General features: G+C 42.5%; 1 protein-coding gene across 2 annotated transcripts in view; it reads left to right on the forward strand.

The window, feature by feature from the left end:
* LOC142726232 (uncharacterized) overlaps positions 1-11,413 on the forward strand; it is a 63,613-nt gene extending 52,200 nt beyond the window's left edge. For both annotated transcript variants that reach the window (XM_075849001.1, XM_075849000.1), the window contains 3 exons: positions 299-410; positions 11,043-11,130; positions 11,223-11,413. In XM_075849001.1, coding sequence (XP_075705116.1) covers positions 299-410; positions 11,043-11,130; positions 11,223-11,235 — 213 coding nt within the window. In that variant the 3' untranslated portion in view covers positions 11,236-11,413. The remainder of the gene's footprint in view (positions 1-298; positions 411-11,042; positions 11,131-11,222) is intronic.
* The last annotated feature ends 3,661 nt before the right edge of the window (positions 11,414-15,074 follow it).

Here is a 15,074-nt window from a genome sequence, read left to right on the forward strand (position 1 = left end):
ATCGCATCATCCTGACCCCGCGCACTCGTCATGACTCAGGAGCCGGGCAATGACTATCACACAGCCGCAGCCCCGCTCTCATACATTCATGTGTTACTATACTGAGCTGTGCGGCCGCAGAGCTAAGTATCGAAATACATGACATAACGGTATCGAAACAGTATGGAAGTTTCGAGGCATCGTGCATCCCTAACGGTCATAGATGGGGTCATAGATTTTGGTGGTTTCTTATGTTGATCTGTTAGATTCTTCACACTCTCTGCTGTATTGTACTGAATTGTTACATATGTGAAATCAGGGGGAAGATCTGACTATTATTAAAACAGAGGATGAAGAAGAAGAGCGAGTGAGGGTCGATCAACCGTGTAAGAGTGAACCGGAGGAGGAAATTCCAGGAGGTGTTACCAGAGGTCAGTAATAATGAATTTAGAAAGTGAACTCCGTGGTTTATTAAGCAGGACCTGCTGTGTTATTTGTTGTTGTTTTTTTAACCACATTCCTCCCCTTATACTTGGCGTCCTCCAGATTCCAACGCTGTCTTTTTCTTTTTTGCCCCCCTCCATGTTGTTCCACTACAGCCCTTACTCCGTTTTGCACCTAACATATGCGTGTTGTAATTAAAGGTACAAAGAGGAGACACCATCTCTCCTCAGTAGGCGTTGCCTCACTTTTTGTTGTGACGCTGTCCAATCAGAGCGGACCGCTTCACAGCGATGCAGAAAACCTGCTGATTTTGAGACATTTCCTGCAGGTCTTTGCATCGCTGTGAGGCTGTCCACTATGATTAGATAGCGTCACAGCAATGAGCGAGTCAACATCTACTGAGGAGAGAAAAGGTCTTCTCCTTTCTGTTCTCTTTAAGGTGGGGTTCCTCCTTAGTTCTACATTACAGTAACACGTCAGACAATGTGTTATACATAGTGCAGGACCTGAGGGAGCTGTGACTGCACATAGAAGTTCTCTACAAGGTGTTCTATGAATCCGGTCATGCACTAGGCTTAGCATCAGATTTTGGGGGGCAGCGGCTGCGATTAACAGCTGCACTCTAGGCCGAGATCTAGGAAAGCTCAGCTCAACCACTTACAGAGAATGTGTCATCAGAAAATGATCTATTGTTTAAATCAAGTTTCTGTTAAACATATTTTTTATGATTTTTTTGGTGGTTTTTTTTATATTATTTTTTTGTCTTTATCTAATCTTGCAGTTTTCCCTCTGGCCAATGAGTCTCATAGTAGACTGCTCCTTACAGTTCTCAGCAGTCATCTCATTATCATCACAGGCAGGATTACACTGACAGGTAACACCTATATATGTAGATAACAAAGAATCCACCATTCATAATAGACTGACCCTTCCTGTTCTGTAGAGATCATTTCTCAGCAGTCATCTCATTATCATCACAGGCAGGATTACACTGACAGGTAACATCTATATATAGATAACACAGTATCCACCATTCATAATAGACTGACCCTTCCTGTTCCGTAGAGATCATTTCTCAGCACTCATCTCATTATCATCACAGGCAGGATTACACTAACAGGTAACATCTATATATGTAGATAACAAAGAATCCACCATTCATAATAGACTGACCCTTCCTGTTCTGTAGAGATCATTTCTCAGCACTCGTCTCATCACAGGCAGGATTACACTGACAGGTAACATCTATATATGTAGATAATACAGAATCCACCATTCATAATAGACTGACCCTTCCTGTTCTGTAGAGATCATTTCTCAGCAGTCATCTCATTATCATCACAGGCAGGATTACACTGACAGGTAACATCTATATATAGATAATACAGAATCCACCATTCATAATGGACTGACCCTTCCTGTTCTGTAGAGATCATTTCTCAGCACTCGTCTCATCATCACAGGTAGGATTACCCTGTATAGGGCATATTTGTTTATTTACTTTAAGAGGTAAAAAGGTTCTTTTTGGAGGATTATATCTCCTGTTATTGGTTTTTCGCTTTGTCCCCAGTCTCTTATCCTCAAGGGATGGCCTAGGGTCATCTGTACCGGAGATATCAGATTCAGAGTAGTCAGTAGATCTAATTTCACGATGGATAACAGGGGGTGTGTGTTTACGGAACGAATACGCTTGTCCCGTTTCAAAGTCTTTGCGGTCTCGTATATATTTACGGTGTTGCGTTCCTTCATTTCTCTTTGCAGGCTTTCCATATTTCTTTGTAGTTTGATTTCACAGTTGTTATATTCGGATGTGGTACTGAAGATTTTAATATCCTCAATTTCCTTTTGCAACTGGAGGTTAATTTGATCAAAGGCACTTTTTTCAAAGTCCAAGGGGTAGTGAAGCATGCGTAGAGAATTATCGGTTAGAAGGTCTTCCCACCCTTTAAGGATGTGCGCCGACTTTTTGTGCGCAGGCGCGCCCTCCTGGATTTCTGATTGGTGCAGTCCATTGGCCATTCTGATTGGCCTTACGACCCGCTCGTCTCACTATTGACGGCCGGTCTGTTTAGCCTCTTTTCATTGGGTCCCTGCGGACCGACGCCCACTGTCATGGCGGACCGAGGCTTTAAAAGGGTGTGGATGCACAATACGCCGTCAGTAGCCCCATATGAACCCCTGAGGACGCTACGTTCGTAGCGAAACATGTCGGGGGGGCTTCTCGCTATGTTTTATACGCAATGTCTCACTGACTGTCAGCCGCTGCTATGATCTTGTTTTGCAATTTCAGCGTACTGCAGACGCTGTCTAAACACTGACCCATTACACTGGACTGACTGTTTGCATCTCAGCACGCAGATCTTCTACTGCCAGTGAGCATTGGCTCGTTTTTAAACGAGTGTCGTTTTGTCTTTGATCATTTACTTATTTAATCCTACCCAATAAAAGTTATATTTGATCTTATTGAATACTCCTGTAGCTGGCTGGAAACAAGGGCAACCCTTCTCTATTTTGCCTAACCGCAGATTAGTTTCACTTTGTTACAGTGTTGTGCCTGCCAGCCAGCGGGGTCTCCCTTTCCCTTTTTTGCTATAAAAACCACATCAAAAACCTCTTGATTACACTTGATTTTGCGTGTTTGTGTTTGTGTGTGTGGGGGGGGGGGGGGTGCTTGCCGCTGATTCTTCAAAAGAGCTGATAAGCGGCTATGAAGTATCAGCGGCGCGCGTTAACACTCCGCTCTGCCCCACACACAGCTCTGCAGACACGAGAAAAGTGTTAAAGGGATCGTCCAGTAAAACATGGCGCCGCACCTGTCCTCAGGTCGGGTGTGGTATTACAGCTCTGTCCTATTCACTTCAATGGAGGTGAACTGCAATACCAGACACAACCTGAGGACAGGTGCGGCGCTGTGTCTCCAATCCGGACACCCCTTCTGTCCTGAGATGACCCGACGGGGGAGGAGGGTGTCAGAGCCACCCACCACCATCACTGCAGACAGAACCACAACTACGGCATGAGGGCAGGGCTTGTCCTGAGTGCACTGTCTCTTGTTATGGACAGATTTATAGTCACATGAACCCCGTCTGATGAACCGGTAACCTAGGTCCGATCACATGACAGAGGGGGATCACCAAAAACCCTGTGAACCCTCAGCCCATCAATCCAGCCCTTTCCTGGTTATATCTGCTTCTGGGAAAGCTGGGTGACCACCATTACCCCTCCTACTGGAGTGTGAGAGGTTCATTAGTCACATCCCCAAACATACTCCAGTAGGAGGGGTAATTGTCGTCACCCAGCTTTCCCAGACCCCTGAACGGTAAATCTCTCTAGTTGTGCTGAGACTGTTTGGGAATGTGACAGGGGTCTGGGAAAGCTGGGTGACCACACTAACACCAGGCATATTATCACCCAGCATTCCCAGGACAGTTACATCATGTGTCCTTTATACAGAGTCTCCTGCACGACTACAGGGGGGGCCGTCGGGTGGGGGGGGGTCACGAGAGCGGGGGTCTGTGAGATAGAGAGTGGGACAGACACACACATCTTACATGCAGTGCAGCTGGTCTTCATGATGGCGCCTGCTCTCTCCCTGCAAACAGCTGCTCTGCTGTGTGACTCTGACCTGCGTCTGCTCAGTACAGAGCCAGAGAGCAGATACAATGGACGGGAGCCGTTCATTGACTCCTATGCATTGTAGCTGCCGTATTCCATCTCTGTATGTGTCGTTAATCAACACATACAGAGATGAAAAAAAAAATGGTAGCCCCCATAGAGAAGAAAAAGAAAGAAAAAAATAAAAAGTACAACACAAATAAATACAATTTATTTTAATGACCTACTAAAAGCAATATTATATAAAAAATAAAATTTTCCGTGACACCTTAAGGACGCAGCCTAGATTTTTCAAATCTGACATATTTCACTTTATGTGGTAATAACGTCGGAATGCTTAAACCTACCCAAGCGATTCTGAGATTGTTTTCTTGTGACACATTGGGCTTTATGTTCGTGGTAAAATTTGGACGATATATTCAGTCTTCATTTGTGAAAAATTGCAAAATTTTGAGAAAATTTACAAGAAATAGCATTTTTCAGAATTTAAATGCATCTGCTTGTAAAACAGACGGTTATACCACCCACAATAGTCACTAGTTCACATTTCCCATATGTCTACTTTAGATTGGCATTGTTTTTTGAACATTCTGTTATTTTTCTTGGACGTTACAAGGCTTAGAACATAAACAGCAATTTCTCATATTCTTAAGAAAATTTCAAAAGCCTTTTTTTGAAGGTACCAGTTCAGTTCTGAAGTGGATTTGAGGGGCCTATGTATTAGAAACCCCCATAAAACACCCCATTTTAAAAACTAGACCCTTCAAAGTATTCAAATCAGCATTTAGAAGTTTTTTAACCCTTCAGGCATTTCACAGGAATTAAAGCAAAGTGGAAATGAAATTTGCAAATTTAATTTTTTCTGCTGAATTTCAATTTTATTCAATTTTTTTCTGTAACAAAGAAGGTTTTACCAGAGAAACACTACTAAATATGTATTGTCCAGATTCTGCAGTTTTTAGAAATGTCCCACATGTGGCTCTAGTGCGCTCGTGGACTAAAACACAAGCCCCAGAAGCAAAGAAGCGCCTAGTGCATTTTGAGGCCTCTTTTTTATTAGAATATATTTTAGGCAGCATGCCAGGTTTGAAGAGGTGTTGAGGTGCCAAAACAGTAGGAATCCCCAAAAAGTGACCCCATTTCGGAAACTACACCCCTCAAGCAATTCATTTATGGTTGTTGTTACCATTTTGACCGCACAGTTTTTACACAGCACATATTTGAATTGGGCTATGAAATTAAAAAAATGAAATTTTTTCCAATAAGATGTCATTTTTGATAAAAATTTCTTATTTTCACAGGGAACAAAATACCCCATTTTGTTGCCCAATTTCTCCTGAGTGCAGCAATACCCCATTTGTGGTGATAAACTGCCGTTTGGGCCCATGGGTGGCCTCAGAGGGGAAGGAGCGCTGTGTGTTCTTTGGAGTGCAGATTTTGCTGGATTGGTTTTCGGGTGCCATGTCGCATTTGCAGAGCCCCAGAGGTATCAAAGCAATGGAAACCCACCAGAAGTGACCCCATTTTGGAAACTACACCCCTCAAGGAATTCATTTATGGGTGTTGTGACCATTTTGACCCCATAGTTTTTTCACATAACTTATTTGAATTGGACTGGGAATTCAAACAAAATTAATTTTTTCCAATAATATGTAGTTTTGGGTGAAAATGTCTTATTTTCACAAGAAATAAAATACCCCATTTTGTTGTCCAATTTGTCCTGAGTGCGGCAATGCCCAATTTGTGGCGATAAACTGACGTTTGGGCCCATGGGGGGGGGGTGGGCTCAGAAGGAAAGGACCACCATTTGGCCTACTGAAGCTTTTCTGGTGCTAAGTCATGTATGCAGAAGCCCCTGAGGCACCAGTACAGTTGAAACCCCAGAGAAGTGACCCCATTTTAAAAACGACACCCCTTAAGACTAGAGGTGTAGTGAGCATTTTGACCCCACAGGTACTGTGTAAAAGATAATGCGCAGCAGATGGTGCAGAGTGAGATTTGCAATTTTATATATATATATATGGCATGTCAGTGTCCGATATAGTGTGCCCAGCATGCGCCACCGGAGATATACACCCCATAAGATGTAATGTGGGTTCTCCTGGGTACGGTAGTACCCTACATGTGGCTGTTATCAGCTGCCTGGGCACACAGCAGGGCTCAGAAGGGAAAGACGAGGGGGGATAAGCTGTGCGGAGTGCATCAGGGTAAGTAAAACTGGGCTAAATTAAAAATCAAGGGATGTATGATCAATTTTAAAACAATCTTTTATACAGAGCTCTGGTTTTTCAGGACACGTGTCACATTGATATATTGTGTCCCTCCTTATCGCCCTCTTATAGCAGACTTTGCACCTCTTTTGACTTTTTCCCTTCTTGCCAGTTTGGGGAACTTCTCCTGGAAAGTGTTGCCCTGGTACGATGCGTGTGGCCATGCTTCCAGAAGTACTGGGTGCCCCCCCTTCCTGGTCCCTAAAGATTAGATTTTTGATAACCACCTCTTGAAATTCCAGGAAAGTTCCCGTCTGGCCTGTACATCGACGTAGCACGTAACGCATTGTACAATGCCATCTGTATGATGTGCACAAACAGCTTCTTATACCACACCGCATGGCGCTGTAGGGCTTCAGGACTTGATCTTACAAGTCCACCCCTCCCATGTACCTACTGTAGTCCAGGATGCAGTCTGGTTTGGGGGTGGCCTTTCCTTCATGTATCCTAAACCTGTAGGTATACCCTGATTCACTCTCACAGCTTATACATCTTCACGCCATACCTTGCCCTCTTACCCGGCAGGTACTGGCGGAATTGAACCCTCCCTTTAAAATGTACCAGGGACTCATCAATAGAAATAAACGTCTCGGTGGTGTATGCTGGGAAAACCGGGCACTGGCACGGTCTAATAGGGGTCTCCGTTTATACAAACGGTCAAAACTGGGGTCATCTCGGGGTGGGCACGGCTCATTATCAGTATAATGTAAGAAGCGAAGTATTGCCTCATTTATTTATTTTTTAGGTTCCACTTCAGTTCTGAAGTTGCTTTGAGGGGCCCATATATTAGAAACCCCCATCAAACACCCCATTTTAGAAACTAGACCCCTCAAAGTATTCACAACAGCATTTAGAAAGTTTATTAACCCTTTAGGTGTTTCACAGGAATTTAGAGCAAAGTAGAGGTGAAATTTACATATTTATTTTTGTCAGAAAATCCTTTTTATGCAATTTTTTTTCTATAACACAAAAGGTTTTACCAGAGAAACGCAACTCAAAATGTATTGCCCAGATTCTGCAGTTTTGAGAAATATCCCACATGTGGCCCTAGTGTGGTAATGGACTGAAGCACCGGCCTCCGAAGCTAAGGAGCACCCAGTGGATTATGAGACCTCCTTTTTATTAGGCACCATGTCCGGTTTGAAGAGGTCTTGTGGTGCCAAAACAGTGGAAACCCCCCAAAAGTGACCCCATTTTGGAAACTAGACCCCTTGAGGAATTCATTGCAGTTTTCATGGGGTGCATGCGGCTGTTTGATCAGTTTTTATTCTATTTTTTTTACAGCGTTCACCGTGCGCTATAAATGACATATTCACTTTATTCTGCGGGGCGATACGATTACGGCGATACCAGATGTTTATAGTTTTTTGATGTCTTATGGCGTTTGCACAATAAAATACGTTTTGTAAACAATCACTCACTTTTTTGTGTTACTTTATTCTAAGAGCCAGAACGGTTTTATTTTTCCATCAATAAAGCCGTGCGAGGACTTATTTTTTGCGTAACGAACTGTAGTTTCGATCAGGACCATTTTTAGGTACATGCGACTTTTTGATCTCTTTTTATTCCATTTTTTGGGATGTGAAGTGACCAAACAATTGTGATTGTGGTTCGGTCTATTATTATTTTATTTTACGGCTTTCACCGCGCGGGATAAATAACGAAATAATTTTGTAGTTCAGGCCGTTACGGACGCGGCGATACCAATTATGTATAGTTTATTTGTTTATATATTTTTATTAATAATAAATGACTGATAAGGGAAAAGGGGGATTTTTACTTTTAATACTTTTTAAAACTTTTATTTTCTTATTTTTACACATCTTTTTTTAACTATTTTTTAACTTTATTACTTTGTCCCACTAGGGGACTTGAGGGCAGGAGGCCCTGATCGCAATTCTAATACACTGCACTACATGCGTAGTGCAGTGTATTAGAACTGTCAGCTACTCACTGACAGCAAGCATAGTGGGTCCTGACGTTGTCAGGAACCACTAGGCTTCCGTCTATGGCATAGCCGGACGCCATTGTTTGGTGTCCGGTTGCCATAGTCACCATCGCCGGCCGCTATCGTGTAGCAGGCCGGCGATGGCGGATTAACCCCTAAGAAGCCGCGATCGCTATTGAACGTGGCTTCTGAGGGGTTAATCGGCGGGGAAGCTCCGCGATCGGTCCCGGCACATTGAGCTGTGATAGTCTGCTGTCGGAAACAGCAGCTATCACAGCTCATGAACGCGCCCCGCGCGAACGGCGCCGTGTTTACTCCATGACCTACTATTAGGTCACTGAGCACGAACGCTACAGTTAGCATGACCTAATAGTAGGTCATGGAGCGTTAAGGCGTTAAAGAACTGCAACAGTGTGTATATATGTATGTGTATATATGTATGTATGTGTATGTGTGTGTATGTATGTGGATGTATGTGTGTGTATGTATGTGTATGTATGTATGTGTGTGTGTGTGTGTATATATGTGTATGTATGTATGTGTATATATGTATGTGTATATGTATGTGTGTATGTATGTGTATATATGTATGTGTATATATGTATGTGTATATGTATGTGTGTATGTATGTGTATATATATGTGTATATATGTATGTGTGTGTGTGTGTATATATGTATGTGTGTATGTATGTGTATATATGTGTATGTATGTATGTGTATATATATATGTGTGTATGTATATATATATATATATATATAACATACGCACACACACACATAAATAACGGGTAAATCTATTTTAAAAAATTACAAAATTGTTTATTTTTCAATTTTTTTTGTGATTTTTCTGCTCATAATAAAATTGTAAAACATGGAATTAATTAAACTAATCTAGAAAATGAAAGCCTCATAAGTCTTGTAAAAATCAAAGTTAAAATAGTTGTGATATTCAAAGCGGTTGCAAAGTTATTATCGTCTAAAGAAGTGCAAATCAGAAATGGAAAATTTGCCCTGGACGCAGGGGCATCAATGACCCCTGGTCATGAAAGGGTTAATTATGTACCGAAAATACAATTGACAAAATCTACAATCAATATATATATATACCGTATTTTTCGGACTATAAGGCGCAGTTTTTAGCAAGAATAAATCTTGCTAAAAAGTCCCTGCGTGTTATAGTCGGCAGTGTCGGGCCCCCTGACCGCTCCTTACTTAACCCCTTCCCGACCCATGATGTGCCAGCACATCATCAGGCGGGGAGGGGATGATGTATGGAGCGGGCTCACGCGCTGAGCCTGCTCCATACACTGCAGGTGTCAGCTTCTGACACGCTGCACTACCGGCTAGGAACAGAGATGGCGCTGTTTAACTAGTTAAATACTGTGGTCAATAGCGACCGCAGCATTTATATTGGTTTTCCTACGAAGGACATTTATGACATATCCACAGGTGTAATATCTCTAGAACGGGGCCCCCTAAGCCCCATTCCATCTTACCCGGCTCCGCGGTCTTCCGGCTACTTCACTTCCTGGTTACATGTTCGAGTTACGCAGTTTCCGCAACTCCCATAGAACTGAATAGTAGTTACGGCTACAGAGTAGCACGCTACGCTGCTTCTATAACTGACATTCACTACTATGGGAGTTCCGGAAACAGCGTAGCTCAGCGAGTTACGCTGTTTCCGTAACTCATCCATGTATTGCAGTGTATTGTACCAGCGATCTAATGATCACTGGTTCAAGTCCCCTAGGGGAACTAATAAAATGTGTGTAAAAAAAAATAATCTAAAGTTAAAAAAAAACATTTCCCATTTTCACCAAGCACGATGTAAAAATAAAAAAATAATAATAAAATTGGTATCGCTGCATCTGTAAAAGTCCGGAACTATTACAACATGGCATTATTTGACTCACACAGTGAACGGTGTAAAAATGTTTTATTTAAAACCCCCGACTGTCTGTATTCTTCTACCATATTACGTTATAAATGGCCGCTCTGTTGTAACGGTTCACTGGGATACGCTTCTTGTGATGTCATCTAGAATGTGGGCAGATTCTATTTCTCTGAGCGTGACGTCCTCTAGAGAATCTGAGCGTGATGTCATGTGAAGGGCGGGGCCTGTGATCTGCATGTGTTCCGTTTGCACATAATGGCCCTCAGGTTGTGACATCATCAAGTTTATAAATTGGGGTCACACATTGACCGCGGTGTCAGTTTCTCTTGCTGGCTCTCATCATGGACGTGTCTCATATGAAGAAGAGGAGGATGGTGATGTTTCCAATGATGAGTGTTGTAGAGAAGATGGAGGTTGGCGGACGCCAATTTCCGGAGGACGTGGAGATGGAGGAGGAGGATGAGAAGATGGAGGTTGGCGGACGCCAGTTTCCAGAGGACGCGGAGATGGAGGAGGAGGATGAGAAGATGGAGGCTGGCGGACGCCAGTTTCCAGAGGACGTGGAGATGGAGGATGGGAAGATGGAGGTTGGCGGACGCCAATTTCCAGCTCCTGATGTGGAGATGGACGACCTTTCGGGGGCTACGGTTAACATCAGGGCCTCCAACCCCCGAAAGAGAAAGTGGCCATTTTAGTAACATCTGCCACTTGGGGCCCATTTACCATCAGGGCCCCCAACCCCTGGGAGAGATAGCGGCCATCTTATTTCCATCTGCCGCTCGGGGCCCATTTACCATCTTTAGGTGAAGTAAGTGCCGTCCACTGATGATCTTCTCACCTCACGACTCTTCTACAGCCGCCTGGACACTGAATTTCTGATTTGTTTTGCAGTTGTCACCCCAACATCGTGGCCTTTACCACCTAAACCATCAGAAATTCCCATGAAGACTCCTCCAGTGATGAGCAGACGCGAGATCCGGTAAGTCTGACGTCTTCCGCTCGTCTTCATCTTCTCCTTGTGGTGAAGGTTTTGTGAATTTTTTTGCTTATTTGTATTTTTTCCTTTTCTAGGATCCGACTTTGAAAAATATGAAAAACGTTTCCGGTTTCTTCTGATCCAGGATCGAGCTGTGTAAGGGTGGACTGGCGGCCATATCCACGGGTGAAGAAGGACCCTCCCCCTCTTCATCTCACCGATCATCGCATGTTAAAGGGCCGGAGCCACAGAAAACCGCACAGAAATTCTACCCGATTCTATAATAAACAGATTTATTTTTACCATTTTTAGTGTTTTCATTTCTAGATTGGGGAATTTATCCAGGGAACCTGTGTTCTATGGGGGTCCGAAGGTTATAGGTGTAATACTCTGCAGAATATATCACTATGTATCTGTCAGGAGGTGGAGAGGACAGAGCAATGTTCTGCAGATCTGTAGAGAGGTCAGTGGTGTAATAATCTGCAGAATATATCACTCTGTATCTGTCAGGAGGTGGAGAGGACAGAGCAATGTTCTGCAGATATCTAGAGAGGTCAGTGGTGTAATACTCTGCAGAATATATCACACTGTATCTGTCAGTAGAGGACAGAGCAATGTTCTGCAGATCTCTAGACAGGTCAGTGGTGTAATAATCTGCAGAATATATCACTCTGTATCTGTCAGGAGGTGGAGAGGACAGAGCAATGTTCTGCAGATCTCTAGAGAGGTCAGTGGTGTAATAATCTGCAGAATATATCACTCTGTATCTGTCAGGAGGTGGAGAGGACAGAGCAATGTTCTGCAGATCTGTAGAGAGGTCAGTGGTGTAATAATCTGCAGAATATATCACTCTGTATCTGTCAGTAGAGGACAGAGCAATGTTCTGCAGATCTGTAGAGAGGTCAGTGGTGTAATAATCTGCAGAATATATCACTCTGTATCTATCAGTAGAGGACAGAGCAATGTTCTGCAGATCTGTAGACAGGTCAGTGGTGTAATAATCTGCAGAATATATCACTCTGTATCTGTCTGGAGGCTTTTTGGAATTTTTCTTGAAAATATAAACAATTGCTGGTAAATTTATACATTTTCTAACGACATAAAACAGAAGGACAGATAAAGTAATGCCAACAAGGGACAATATATTACCCCCCCCCCCCATAAAAAGTGGGGGTGAAATGTCCGAATGTTTCTCTTATTCTGCAGATATAATTTTATTCCTTTATTTCACTAACACAGCAGATGATAACAGAGAATCACAGCTCAATATTTATTACCCCGATTCTGCAGTGTTTAGTGATATGACATATGTGGCCCTAGTGTGCCATGTGACTTATTGGACTCTTTGCGGAGCAACTCACGCGGCGGCAGAAACGGGAGAACAAATATGAAAGACCCCCAGTTTGTGCAAAGTGAAATTGAGCTGGGCAGCATAAAGCAGCCGTCAGCTGAGTGGACCCCCCTATAAGAGCAGGGGGCCCCGGCATTTGCCCGATTCGACCATGTGTGGACGCTGGCCCTGGTCTGTGTCCTGAGAACGTAGATGCAGTTGACACCGGGACATGCCAGCGGCCGATCGGGATACCACCTGGAATCTGGGAGTGTTCGGAGGTATGGAGACCCTCCCCAAATGACCACATTTTGGATTCTACACCCCTCAGGGCGAGCATTTAGGGCTGCAGTGAGCATTTTGACACCACAAGTGTTTCATCGATTGTATTAGAATTGAGCAGTGGAAATAAAGTCGTTTTAGCTCAAAATTTATTTATATTTAAAAAGAAAGAAACGATAACAAGGAGTACATCAGTGTATATGTAATATGTGAGGAGTATATCAGGGTATATGTAATATGTGAGGAGTATATCAGGGTATATGTAATATGTGAGGAGTACATCAGGGTATATGTAATATGTGAGGAGTACATCAGGGTATATGTAATCTGTGAGGAGTACATCAGGGTATATGTAATCTGTGAGGAGTACATCAGGGTATATGTAATCTGTGCGGAGTACATCAGGGTATATGTAATATGTGAGGAGTACATCAGGGTATATGTAATATGTGAGGAGTACATCAGGGTATATGTAATATGGGAGGAGTACATCAGGGTATATGTAATATGTGAGGAGTACATCAGGGTATATGTAATATGTGAGGAGTACATCAGGGTATATGTAAGCTGTGCGGAGTACATCAGGGTATATGTAAGATGTGAGGAGTACATCAGGGTATATGTAATATGTGAGGAGTACATCAGGGTATATGTAATATGTGAGGAGCACATCAGGGTATATGTAATATGTGAGGAGTACATCAGGGTGTATGTAATCTGTGAGGAGTACATCAGGGTATATGTAATATGTGAGGAGCATATCAGGGAATATGTAATCTGTGAGGAGTACATCAGGGTATATGTAATATGTGAGGAGTACATCAGGATATATGTAATCTGTGAGGAGTACATCAGGGTATATGTAATATGTGAGGAGTACATCAGGATATATGTAAAATGGGAGGAGTACATCAGGGTATATGTTATCTGTGAGGAGTACTTTAGGGTATATGTAATCTGTGAGGAGTACATCAGTGTATATGTAATATATGAGGAGTACATCAGGGTATATGTAATATGTGAGGAGTACATCAGGGTATATGTAATATGTGAGGAGTACATCAGGGTATATGTAATCTGTGAGGAGTACATCAGGGTATATGTAATATGTGAGGAGTACATCAGGGTATATGTAATCTGTGAGGAGTACATCAGGATATATGTAATATGTGAGGAGTACGATGTGAGGAGCACATCAGGGTATATGTAATATGTGAGGAGTACATCAGGGTATATGTAAGATGTGAGGAGTACATCAGGATATATGTAATATGTGAGGAGTACATCAGGATATATGTAATATGTGAGGAGCACATCAGGGTATATGTAATATGTGAGGAGTACATCAGGATATATGTAATATGTGAGGAGTACATCAGGGTATATGTAATCTGTGAGGAATACATCAGGGTATATGTAATATGTGAGGAGTACATCAGGGTATATGTAATATGTGAGGAGTACATCAGGGTATATGTAATATGTGAGGAGTACATCAGGGTATATGTAATCTGTGAGGAGTACATCAGGGTATATGTAATCTGTGAGGAGTACATCAGGGTATATGTAATCTGTGAGGAGTACATCAGGGTATATGTAATATGTGAGGAGTACATCAGGGTATATGTAATATGGGAGGAGTACATCAGGGTATATGTAATATGTGAGGAGTACATCAGGGTATATGTAATATGTGAGGAGTACATCAGGGTATATGTAAGCTGTGCGGAGTACATCAGGGTATATGTAAGCTGTGCGGAGTACATCAGGGTATATGTAATCTGTGAGGAATACATCAGGGTATATGTAATATGTGAGGAGTACATCAGGGTATATGTAATATGTGAGGAGTACATCAGGGTATATGTAATATGTGAGGAGTACATCAGGGTATATGTAATATGTGAGGAGTACATCAGGGTATATGTAATATGTGAGGAGTACATCAGGGTATATGTAATATGTGAGGAGTACATCAGGGTATATGTAATATGTGAGGAGCACATCAGGGTATATGTAATATGTGAGGAGCACATCAGGGAATATGTAATCTGTGAGGAGTAAATCAGGGTATATGTAATATGTGAGGAGTACATCAGGGTATATGTAATATGTGAGGAGTACATCAGGGTATATGTAATCTGTGAGGAGTACATCAGGATATATGTAATCTGTGAGGAGTACATCAGGGTATATGTAATCTGTGAGGAGTACATCAGGATATATGTAATCTGTGAGGAGTACATCAGGGTATATGTAATATGTGAGGAGTACATCAGGATATATGTAAAATGGGAGGAGTACATTAGGGTATATGTTATCTGTGAGGCGTACA

This window comes from Rhinoderma darwinii, unplaced genomic scaffold, assembly GCF_050947455.1.
Source record: "Rhinoderma darwinii isolate aRhiDar2 unplaced genomic scaffold, aRhiDar2.hap1 Scaffold_612, whole genome shotgun sequence".
NCBI lineage: Eukaryota > Metazoa > Chordata > Amphibia > Anura > Rhinodermatidae > Rhinoderma > Rhinoderma darwinii.